Source organism: Serinus canaria, unplaced genomic scaffold (genome assembly GCF_022539315.1).
Source record: "Serinus canaria isolate serCan28SL12 unplaced genomic scaffold, serCan2020 HiC_scaffold_280, whole genome shotgun sequence".
Classification (NCBI taxonomy): Eukaryota; Metazoa; Chordata; class Aves; order Passeriformes; family Fringillidae; genus Serinus; species Serinus canaria.
Genome location: NW_026108394.1, coordinates 1 through 10,383, shown reverse-complemented (window position 1 = coordinate 10,383; position 10,383 = coordinate 1). Strand labels below are relative to the sequence as shown.

At 50.2% G+C, this 10,383-nt stretch overlaps 2 protein-coding genes across 3 annotated transcripts; both read left to right on the top strand.

The window, feature by feature from the left end:
• Positions 1-6: 6 nt before the first annotated feature.
• LOC103825327 (SUMO specific peptidase 3) lies at positions 7-6,121 on the top strand. Its single transcript, XM_050987831.1, has 8 exons — positions 7-23; positions 790-937; positions 1,684-1,731; positions 1,828-1,905; positions 2,545-2,682; positions 3,802-3,885; positions 4,677-4,727; positions 5,931-6,121. Exons 2-8 carry the CDS (start codon positions 890-892, stop codon positions 6,039-6,041), a joined length of 558 nt encoding a protein of 185 aa, XP_050843788.1. The 5' UTR covers positions 7-23; positions 790-889; the 3' UTR covers positions 6,042-6,121.
• A 325-nt stretch (positions 6,122-6,446) lies between these two features.
• LOC127061226 (eukaryotic initiation factor 4A-I-like) lies at positions 6,447-10,136 on the top strand. 2 transcript variants are annotated; one of them, XM_050987833.1, is made up of 4 exons: positions 6,447-6,476; positions 7,901-7,949; positions 8,605-8,737; positions 9,795-10,136. In XM_050987833.1, the coding sequence occupies exons 2-4, from the start codon at positions 7,926-7,928 to the stop codon at positions 9,968-9,970; spliced, it is 333 nt and encodes a 110-aa protein (XP_050843790.1). In that variant the 5' UTR covers positions 6,447-6,476; positions 7,901-7,925; the 3' UTR covers positions 9,971-10,136. The 2 variants fall into 2 exon arrangements, with proteins under 2 accessions (XP_050843790.1, XP_050843789.1); XM_050987832.1 differs by lacking the exon at positions 6,447-6,476 and adding an exon at positions 7,246-7,332.
• The last annotated feature ends 247 nt before the right edge of the window (positions 10,137-10,383 follow it).

Genomic DNA, 10,383 nt, shown 5'->3' with positions numbered 1-10,383 from the left:
CAGGAGTTCAGCACCCCCCAGAGGTCCCGGGCACTTTTTGGGGCACTTTGGGGCATTTTGGGCACTCTGGAATTGAGTGGGAATTTTGGGGATTTTTTGGGGATTTTTGGGGGATTTTTTTGAATTTTATTTGGAATTTTTTTTGAAATTTTTTTGATTTTTTGGGATTTTTGTTTTTTTTTTTTTTTAATTTATTTTGATTTTTTTAAAAGATTTTTTGGGGATTTTTGGGGGGATTGTTTTTGCTATTTTTTTGGAATATTTTGGGGATTTTTGGGGGGATTTTTTTAGCGATTTTTTTTTAATTTTGGGGGGATTTTGGGGGAATTTTTTTGTGGATTTTTCGTGGATTTTTTTGGGGCATTTTTGGGGGATTTTTTGGGGGATTTTTTGGGGATTTTGGGAGGGGTTTTAGGGGATTTTTGGGGGAATTTTTTTGCAATTTTTTTGGAATATTTGGGGATTTTTGGGGGGGATTTTTTGCGATTTTTTGGGGTTTTTTTTTTTTTGCGATTTTTTGGAATATTTTTTTGGGATTTATTGGGGGATTTTTTGATGATTTTTTTGGGATTTTGGGGATTTTTTTGGTGGATTTTTTTGGGCATTTTTGGGGGGATTTTTTTGCGATTTTTTTTGACCATTTCGGGGATTTTTCGGGGGATTTTTTTACGATTTTTTTGCGATTTTTTTGGGACTATTTCAGGGATTTTTGGGGGGATTTTTCAGGGGTTTTCTGGGGATGTTTGGGAGGTTTTTGGGGAGGTTTCTGAGGATGTTTTGCCCTGCCAGGAGGGGCTCGGTGCAGCAGCTGCTGCAGTCCTACCAGCGGCTCCCGGGGAACGCGCTCCTGCGCGGGTTCCGCGTCAGCTACAAACGCCACGTGCTCACCATGGACGACCTGCAGACCCTCTACGGCCCCAACTGGCTCAACGACCAGGTCAGGCCACTTTGGGGGCCAATCCCGACATTTGGGGAACATCGGGCGTTTTGGGGAATTTTTTGGAAATTTTCTGGCTGATTTTTGGTGATTTTTTTGGAATTTATTGGCATTTTTGGGGGATTTTTTGGTGATTTTTTAGAGGATTTTTTGGGGATTTTTTTTTTTTTTACTTTTTGAGGTTTTTTGGGGGATTTTTTCAAGGAATTTTTGGATTTTTTGGTGATTTTTGGCGATTTTTTAAAATATTTTGGGGATTTTTTTGGGATTTTTGGGGATTTTTTAAAATATTTTGGGGATTTTTTGGGGATTTTTGGGGATTTTTTAAAATATTTTAGGGATTTTTTGGGGATTTTTGGGGATTTTTTTGAGGATTTTTTGGAGCTTTTTTGGAGATTTACAGGAAATTTGGGGGAATTTTTGGGGGGTTTTTGAGGGATTTTTTGCGGACTTTTTTTGAGGAATTTTTGGGGATTTTTTGGGGTTTTTCGGGGTTTTTTTTTGATTTTTTTAAAGGACTATTAAGGGATTTAAATGGATTTTTTAAGGATTTTTTTGGGAATTTTTCGGGGAGTTTTGAGGATTTTAAAGAAGATTTTTTGGGGTTTTATTTAGAAGATTTTTTGGGGATTGTTTGGGGATATTTTGGGGTTATTTTGGGAATTTTTTGGGGATATTTTGGCGATTTTTTGGGAGATTTTTGGGTCATTTTTGGGTTCATTTTTGGCCATTTTTGGCCCTTGCAGGTGATGAACATGTACGGGGACCTGGTCATGGACGCCGTGCCCGACAAGGTAACAAAGGGGGCGTGGCCCGCGGTGGGCGTGGCCCATCTGGGCGTGTCCCAGGTGGGGTGGGCGTGTCCCATCCTGGCCCCGCCCCCTCTCCAGGTGCATTTCTTCAATTCCTTCTTCTACGACAAACTGCGCACGCGCGGCTACGAGGGCGTGCAGCGCTGGACCAAGAACGTGAGGGGCGGGGCCAAAGCGGTGGGCGGGGCTTGGAGGGGCGTGGTCACTCGTGGGCGTGGCCTAAACAGTTGGGCGTGGCCAGCTGTGGGAGTGGTCAGGTGTAATCATGAATTTGAGTGTGGGCCACAGGGCAGCGCTGGGACAAGAACGTGAGGGGCGGGGCCAAAGCGGTGGGCGGGGCTTGGAGGGGCGTGGTCACTCATGGGCGTGGCCAGCTGTGGGAGTGGTCAGGTGTAATCATGAATATTTATGAGTGTGGCTCTGAGGCAGTGGTGGACAAAGACGTAGAGGGGCGTGGCCTAAAGGGATGGGCGGGGCTTAGAAGGATGTTGGCAGTTGTGGGCGTGGCCAGCTATGGTAATGAGTAGCTGTGGGTGTGGCCAAGTGTGGGTGTGGTTTTAAGGCCCAGAATCTGATGGGCGGGGCCTAAAGAGGTGGGTGTGTCATCAGTGGGCGTGTCCCAGGTGTGACCACGCCCACAAAGGGGTCTAGCCACGCCCACAGCCCCCACCCAGTGCCCCTCCCCCTTTAACCCCTCCCCCTGCCCAAACCCCGCCCATTTCCCCCGGGATTCTTCCCCGGGTGGGCGTGTCCGTGGGTGGGCGTGTCCCAGGTGTGGCCCCGCCCCCCGGGCAGGTGGACATCTTCGGCAAGGAGCTGCTGCTGATCCCCATCCACCTGGAGGTCCACTGGTCCCTGGTGGCCGTGGACGTGGCCCGCAGGACCATCACCTACTTCGACTCCCAGCGCACCCTCAACCGGCGCTGCCCCAAGGTGGGCGGGGCCTCCGGGGAGGGGGCGTGGTCCTGGCATGCAAATGGAGGGGGCGAGGGTGGGGGTTGTCCTCGTTTCTTGGGGGTTTTGGGGGTAAAATTTGATAAATTTTGGGGTAGAAAGGGTTAAAAAATGGGGAATCACACCCAAACGTGGGCGTGGTCACTTTAAATGGGGGCGTGGTTATGCAAATTAATGATGGGAGGGGCAGGAATAAATTTTATTTCAGTTTCTTGGGGGTTTTTGGGTAAAATTTGATAAATTTTGGGGTGGAAAGGGTTAGAAAAGGAGGAATTACCCCTAAATGTGGGCGTGGTCACTCTAAAAGGAGGCGTGGTCATGCAAATTAATGATGGGAGGGCCAGGGTTTTATTTTATTTCAGTTTCTTGGGGGTTTTTGGGGTAAAATTTTAATTAATTTTGGGGTGGAAAGGGTTAAAAAATCAGGAATTACCCACAAATGTGGGCGTGGCCACTCTAAAAGGGGGCGTGGTTATGCAAATTAATGATGGGAGGGGCGGGGTTTAATTTTATCTTGATTTGCTGAGAATTTTTGGGGTAAATTTGGATAAATTTTGGGGTCGGAAGGGTTAAAAGAAAGGGGCGTGGGCCCCGAGTTGTGGGCGTGGCTTCCTCAAAGTGGGCGTGGTTATTTATGTAAATGAAAGGGGCAGGGCTTAACAGTAATACCGAATGATTATGCAAATTAGCAATTTGCATCTTCAAACCCACCTGGGTTCTGGGGTGGGAGGGGTTAAACGGAAAGGGGCGTGGCTTCCCAAATTGTGGGTGTGGTCAAGAACACCTGGGGGCGTGGCTAACGAAAAGGGGCGTGGCCAAGCCGAACACACCTAAATCAGTTTTTAACCTCCAAACGAAGTGGGTGGGGCTTAAATGGGCGTGGTCTTAAAATGGGCGGAGCCATTTTGGAGAGATGAGTGGGCGTGGCTTGACCACTTAGGGGGCGTGGCTTCGTATTCATAACCAGTTTTTTCAGCTTTTTGTGGGCGTGGCTTGAGTTTTATGGGCGGGGCTTGGAGGCAGGTGAGTGGTGGGTGTGGCCAGGCCTGGATTGGCCCCTCCCCTTTTAACCACGCCCCCTTTTGGCCCCGCCCCCAGCACATCTGCCGCTACCTGCAGGCCGAGGCCGACAAGAAGGAGCGGCCGGACTTCAGGGAGGGCTGGAGAGGAGCCTTCAAAATGGTGAGGGGGGAGCCCCAAAAACGCCCTAATTCGCCCCAAAAATCGGCCCCAAAACGGGCCCAAGTCCCCCCCGAAAGGGTTAAAAAATCCCCAAAAATATCCCAAATCTATCCCAAAAAACGGCAAAAATGGCCCCAAAAAATCTTGAAAAATCCCATTAAAAGCCCCAAAAAAACTCTTAAAAAATCCCCCCAAAAAGCCGTTAAAAGCCCCAAAAAATTCCCCACCAAAAAATCCCCCCAAAATCTTCAGAAGTCCCCCAAAAAGCCCAAAAAAAAGCCGGGGAAAATACCCCAAAAAGCCCGAAAAAAGCCGTGAAAATGCCCCAAAAAGGCGGGAAAAAAGCCGGGAAAAAGCCCCAAAAAATTCCCCAAAAAATTCTTTAAAAACTCCCCAAAAAATCCCCCCAAAAATCCCCAAAAAATCCCCAAAAAAATCCCCAAAAAATCTCCCAAAATTATTTTAAAAATCCCCAAAAATTCTTAAGAAGTCTCCCAAAAATCCCCAAAAATCAAAAAAAATCCCCAAAAAATCCTTCAAAAATCCCCCAAATTCCCCAAAAATTCCTTTAAAAAATCCTTTTAAAAATCCAAAAAAATCCTTTAAAAATCCCCTAAAAATCCCCCCAAAATCCCCCAAAAAATCCTAAAAAGTCCTTTAAAAAATCCAAAAAATCCCCAAAAATTCCCCAAAAATTCCCCAAAAAATCCTTTAAAAAAATTCCCCCAAATTCTTTCAAAACCCCCCAAAAATGGAGCCCCAAAAAGGCCAAATTTGGGTTTTTCCCCCAGAACGTCGCCCGGCAGAACAACGACAGCGACTGCGGCGCCTTCGTGCTCCAGGTGGGAATTTGGGAATTTGGGGAATTTTGGGGATTTTTTAAAAGAATTTTTGGGGATTTTTTGGGGAGTTTTTAAGGAATTTTGGGGATTTTTAAAGGGATTTTTAAATGGATTTTTTTAAGGAAATTTTGGGGATTTTTGGGGGGATTTTTTAAAAGAATTTTTGAGGATTTTTTAAAGGATTTTTTTGGGAATTTTGGGGATTTTTGGGGGAATTTTTAGGAGATTTTGGGGGAAGTTTTGGGTGGATTTCAGGGAGTTTTAGGGTGGATTTTTGGGCGATTTTGGGGTGGATTTTTAGGTGGATTTCAGGGAATTTTGGGGGCCATTTTTGGGTGCATTTCAGGGATTTTTTGGGGGAATTTTTGGGGGATTTTGGGGTGGATTTTTGGGGTTATTTTGCTCTTTTTTGGACCAGATTTTTTTAATTTTCCCCCCCTTTTTTCCCCCCTTTCTCCCCCATTCCCCCCATCCCCTCCTGACCCAAAATCGGATTTTTTGGGAGCATTTTTGGGTGGATTTGGGGGATTTTTTGGGGGGATTTTTGGGTGAATTCTGGGTGGTTTTGGGGGGTATTTTTGGGGCAATTTGGGGGCGATTTTTGGGAGGAATTTTGGGGGGAATTCTGAAATATTTTGGGAGATTTTTGGGAGGATTTTTTGGAGTTTTTGGGAGATTTTTGGGGGGAATTTTTGGATTTTTTGGGGTGGATTTTTGGGTGCATTTTTTGGGGAATTTTTGGGAGATTTTGGGGGAATTTTTGGGTGGATTTCAGGGAATTTTTGGGGGAATTTTGGGGGGCAATTTTGGGGGGGATTTGGGGGGAATTTTGGGAGATTTTGGGGGGAATTTTTGGGGGATTTTTTTTTTGATTTTTTGGGTGGATTTTGGGGAGAATTTTTTTATTTTTTGGGGGAAATTTTTGGGTGATTTTGGGGTGGATTTTTGGGTGGATTTTATGGGGGATTTTGGGGGGGAATTTTGGGGGAATTTCTGCAATTTTTGGGGGAAATTTTTGGGTGATTTTGGGTGGATTTTGGGGGAATTTCTGCAATTTTTGGGGTGGATTTTTGGGGTTATTTTGCTCTTTTTCGGACCACATTTTTTTTAATTTTTCCCCCTTTTTTTCCCCCTTTTCTCCCCCATCCCCCCTACCCCCTCCTGCCCCAAAATCGCCTTTTTTTGCCCCATTTTCCCCCCCAGTACTGCAAGTTCCTGGCGCTGGGGCGCCCGTTCAGCTTCACGCAGCAGGACATGCCCCACCTGCGCCGCCTGATGTACAAGGAGCTCTGCCACTGCCAGCTCGCCCTCTGAGCCCCCCAAAATCCAAACCTGGGACCCCCAAACATCCCCAAAAATGGGGAAAATAAAAAAAACCCGGAGGAAATGCGAAATTCTGGTGGAAAATGGTGAAAAAATGGAGAAAAATGGGGATTTTTGGGGGAAAATGGGGATTTTTGGGCGAAAATAGGAGGATTTTGGGAGGATTCTGAAATGTTGGGAGCCCCAAATATCCTAAAAAATACAAAAATGAAAAAAAACTGGGGAAAAAAAGGAAAAATCCGGTGAAAAATGGTCAAAATATGGAGAAAAATTGGAATTTTTGGGGGAAAATGGGAATTTTTGGGGGCAAAATGGGAACTTTGGGGGGAATTGGGGGGGGTTTTGGAGGTTTGGGAGCCCCAAACATCCTAAAAATGGGAAAAATAAAAAAAACCCGGAGGAAATGCGAAATTCTGGTGGAAAATGGTGAGAAAATAGAGAAAAATCGGAATTTTTTTGGGGAAAATGGGAATTTTGGGGGGGAATTGGGGGGATTTTGGGCATTGCTGGGGGCATTTTTGGGGGGATTTTGGGGATTTTGAGATTTTAGGGCCATTTTGGGGTTTTTTTGAGCCGTTTTTGGGTCATTTTTGGGGCAGTTTTGGGACATTTTTGGGACGGTTTTTGGGTCATTTTTAGGACATTTTTGAGCCATTTTTGGGTCAGTTTTGGGTCATTTTGGGGCATTTTTGGGACATTTTTGGGGCATTTTTAGGATCATTTTTGGGGCATTTTTAGGGTCATTTTTGGGGCAGTTTTGGGTCATTTTTGGGACATTTTTGGGGCAGTTTTGGGACATTTTAGGGCCATTTTCGGGGGGGTCGCGCCCACCCCGCGGGGAGGGGGGGTAGGAGCGCCCTCCCCTCCCCCTTCCCCCCTCCCCTCCCCCCCTTCACTTCCGGTGCGCGGCCCCTTTAAGAGCCCCTCCCCCTTTTTACGGTCTCCCCTCCTCCCCCCCCCAGTGAAATTTTGGGGGCGACCGAACCCCCCCTCCCCTCCCCACAACGTGGTTCAGTCCAGCCACGCCCCCTCCTCCCTTTAGCCACGCCCCTTTCCGCCATTATGTGACTCAAACCATTGAGGGGGCGTGGCTTGGACCTTCCCGACCAATCCTGGCGCGGTTCTGAGCCTTGAACCAATCAGCGCGCGGAGCGGGCGGGGCTTGGGGCGGATCAAACCAATGGCGGCGCGGGGGGGAGGCGCGGCCTGGGCCCTTTTAAGGCGGCTCCGGGCGGGGGAGGCCCGAGCGGAGCGCGGAGATGTCGGCGAGTCACGACAGCCGGTGCGATAGCGAGGGGGGGGAGGGGCGCCGCCACCGCGGGGGGCGCGGGGGGAGGGGAGCAAAACGCGTCCCTTTGGCCGAGGGGGTGGAAGCGGCGGTTCCGCGTTCCCGCCGCGATTTCCTGAGGGGAGCTTTGGCTTTTTTACCCTTTTTTCCCTTTAATTTGCTCTCCGCGCTCTTCCCCGCGTGGCTTTTGGGGGATTTTTCCCGTTTTTTGCCGGATTTTCCCTTTTTTTTTTCTGCTTTTTTGCCTCTCCCCCCCCTCCCCCGCCCACGTGGTCGGCGCCGCGCGCGCCTCCATTGTCCCGGCGGGCGCGGTGACGTCACGAGCGGCGCGCTAGCGGATTGGTCGGTTCGGGAGGCTTTAAAAACCGGAAGCGGGCGGAGCTTTGCCCTGAGGGAACTTCCGGTGGCGCCGCGTGGTCGGCGAGGGGGCGGGGCCGGGAGCGATTTCCGGTCACGTGGGGTGGGGGAAGCGCGGGAAAATTCGAGTTTGATCGGCGGTGACGTCACGGTGCCGGATCGGTGACGTCATGGCGGGTTGTGGGGTTTTTTTTTTCCTCGGCAGATCTCGCGAGAGCGGCCCCGAGGGGATGGAGCCGGACGGGGTCATCGAGGTCAGGAACTGGGAGGGACTGGGAGGGGTCAGAGTCAAACTGGGATGGACTGGGAGGGGTTAAAGTCAAACTGGGAGGGACTGGGATGGACTGGGAGGGGTTAGAGCTATACTGGGATGGACTGGGAAGGGTTAAAGTTAAACTGGGATGGACTGGGAAGGGTTAAAGTTAAACTGGGATGGACTGGGAAGGGTTAAAGTCAAACTGGGATGGACTGGGACAAAGTGGGAGGGGTCAGAGTCATACTGGGAGGCTCAGACCGGTCCTTACTGGTTTGTACTGGTCTGTGGGGTCTGTAGTGGTACAAACCAGTCCTTACTGGTTTGTACTGGTTTGTACTGGTGTTTGTGGGGTCTGTGTGGGTCTGTCCCGGTTCAGACCGGTCCTTACTGGTTTGTACTGGTCTGTACTGGTGTTTAGTGGTGTGTGGGGTCTGTGTGGGTCTGTGTGTGTCTATATTGGTCACTACCGGTCCTTACTGGTCTGTACTGGTCTGTACTGGTGTGTGTGGTCTGTACTGGTCTGTGTGGCTCTGTCCCAGTTCAGACCGGTCCTTACTGGTTTGTACTGGTTTGTACTGGTGTGTGGGGTCTGTGTGGCTCTGTCCCAGTTCAGACCGGTCCTTACTGGTCTGTACTGGTGTGTACTGGTGCAGAGTAACTGGCACGAGGTTGTGGACAGCTTTGACGAGATGAACCTGTCGGAGGCGCTGCTGCGCGGGATCTACGCCTACGGCTTCGAGAAACCCTCGGCCATCCAGCAGAGAGCGATTCTGCCCTGCATCAAAGGTGAGACTCACCTGGGAACACCTGGGCAGGTGTGACCAGTATAAACCAGTTCATACCAGTATAGACCAGTATGGGCCGGTACCCCCTGGTACCCCCCAGTGCAGCCCCAGTGCTCCCAGTACAGCCACGGCTTCGAGAAACCCTCGGCCATCCAGCAGAGCCATCCTGCCCTGCATCAAAGGTAAATCTCACCTACGCAGGTGTGGGGGAGCCATCCCAGTATGGACCAGTATGAACCAGTATGGACCAGTTCAGCTCAGGGCTCAGCTGTGCAGTGCTGAACACACCTGTGTGTGCATTCACACACCTGTAACTCACCTGGGCTCACCTGTGTGTGCGTTCACACACCTGTAACTCACCTGTAACTCACCTGTGTGTGCGTTCACACACCTGTACACACCTGTAACTCACCTGGCTGTGCATTCACACACCTGGGCCTCACCTGTGCTCACCTGTACATACCTGGCTGTGCATTCACACACCTGGGCACACCTGTGCTCACCTGGCCACACCTGTAACTCACCTGTGCTCACCTGTGTGTGCATTCACACACCTGGGCACACCTGTAACTCACCTGTACCTCACCTGTGTGTGCATTCACACACCTGGGCACACCTGGGCACACCTGTAACTCACCTGTGTGTGCATTCACACACCTGTAGCTCACCTGTACTGACACACCTGACTCTCTCACCTGTCTGTCGCAGGCTATGACGTCATCGCGCAGGCGCAGTCGGGCACAGGTCACACCTGTGACACACCTGTGCTGACACACCTGTGACACACCTGTGACACACCTGTGACACACCTGTGACACACCTGTGTCTCACCTGTGTCTCACCTGTCTGTGTCCCTCTCACCTGTCCCCCCCCCCAGGCTATGACGTCATCGCGCAGGCGCAGTCGGGCACAGGTAAAACCTGTAACACACCTGTGACACACCTGTGCTGACACACCTGTGACACACCTGTGCTGACACACCTGTACTGACACACCTGTGACACACCTGTGTCTCACCTGTCTCACCTGTCTGTGTCTCTCTCACCTGTCCCCCCCAGGCTATGACGTCATCGCGCAGGCGCAGTCGGGCACAGGTAAAACGGCCACCTTCGCCATCTCCATCCTGCAGCAGGTGGAGCTGGAGCTCAAGGCCACGCAGGCGCTGGTGCTGGCCCCCACCCGCGAGCTGGCACAGCAGGTACGCACCAGTACAAACCAGTATAGACCAGTATAAACCAGTATGGACCGGTATTGGACTGGTTTGGGCAGGTACAGACCAGTACAGACAGGTGTGGGTGTGCATGGCGCCCCCTGGTGGCTGCGGGAGGGGGTGGCACCCGTGTGCAGGGACCAGTATGGACCAGTACAAACCAGTATGGACCAGTTTGGACCAGTATAAACCAGTTGGACCAGTTTGATGAGGTTTAAACCAGTTTAAACCAGTTTGAACCAGTACAGACCAGTACAGACAGGTGGGTGCGCACGGCGCCCCCTGGTGGCTGCGGGAGGGGGTGGCACACCTGGGCAGGGACCAGTATGGACCAGTTTGGACCAGTATAAACCAGTTTGGAGGGGTTTAAACCAGTATAGACCAGTATAACCCAGCTTAAAGACTTCAAACCAGTATAGCCCAGTCCAAACCAGTCC

What these genes read in the sequence shown, in the direction of transcription:
- LOC127061226 (XM_050987832.1), top strand. Translation starts at nt 7,310, where the DNA reads ATGTCGGCGAGTCACGACAGCCG. An exon ending in TCGGCGAGTCACGACAGCCG is followed by an intron (nt 7,333 to 7,900) that starts GTGCGATAGCGA and finishes TTTCCTCGGCAG; the next exon opens with ATCTCGCGAGAGCGGCCCCG. An exon ending in GATTCTGCCCTGCATCAAAG is followed by an intron (nt 8,738 to 9,794) that starts GTGAGACTCACC and finishes TGTCCCCCCCAG; the next exon opens with GCTATGACGTCATCGCGCAG.
- LOC103825327 (XM_050987831.1), top strand. Translation starts at nt 890, where the DNA reads ATGGACGACCTGCAGACCCTCTACGGCCCCAACTGGCTCAACGACCAG. An exon ending in TGGACGCCGTGCCCGACAAG is followed by an intron (nt 1,732 to 1,827) that starts GTAACAAAGGGG and finishes CCCCCTCTCCAG; the next exon opens with GTGCATTTCTTCAATTCCTT. An exon ending in GGAGAGGAGCCTTCAAAATG is followed by an intron (nt 3,886 to 4,676) that starts GTGAGGGGGGAG and finishes TTTTTCCCCCAG; the next exon opens with AACGTCGCCCGGCAGAACAA.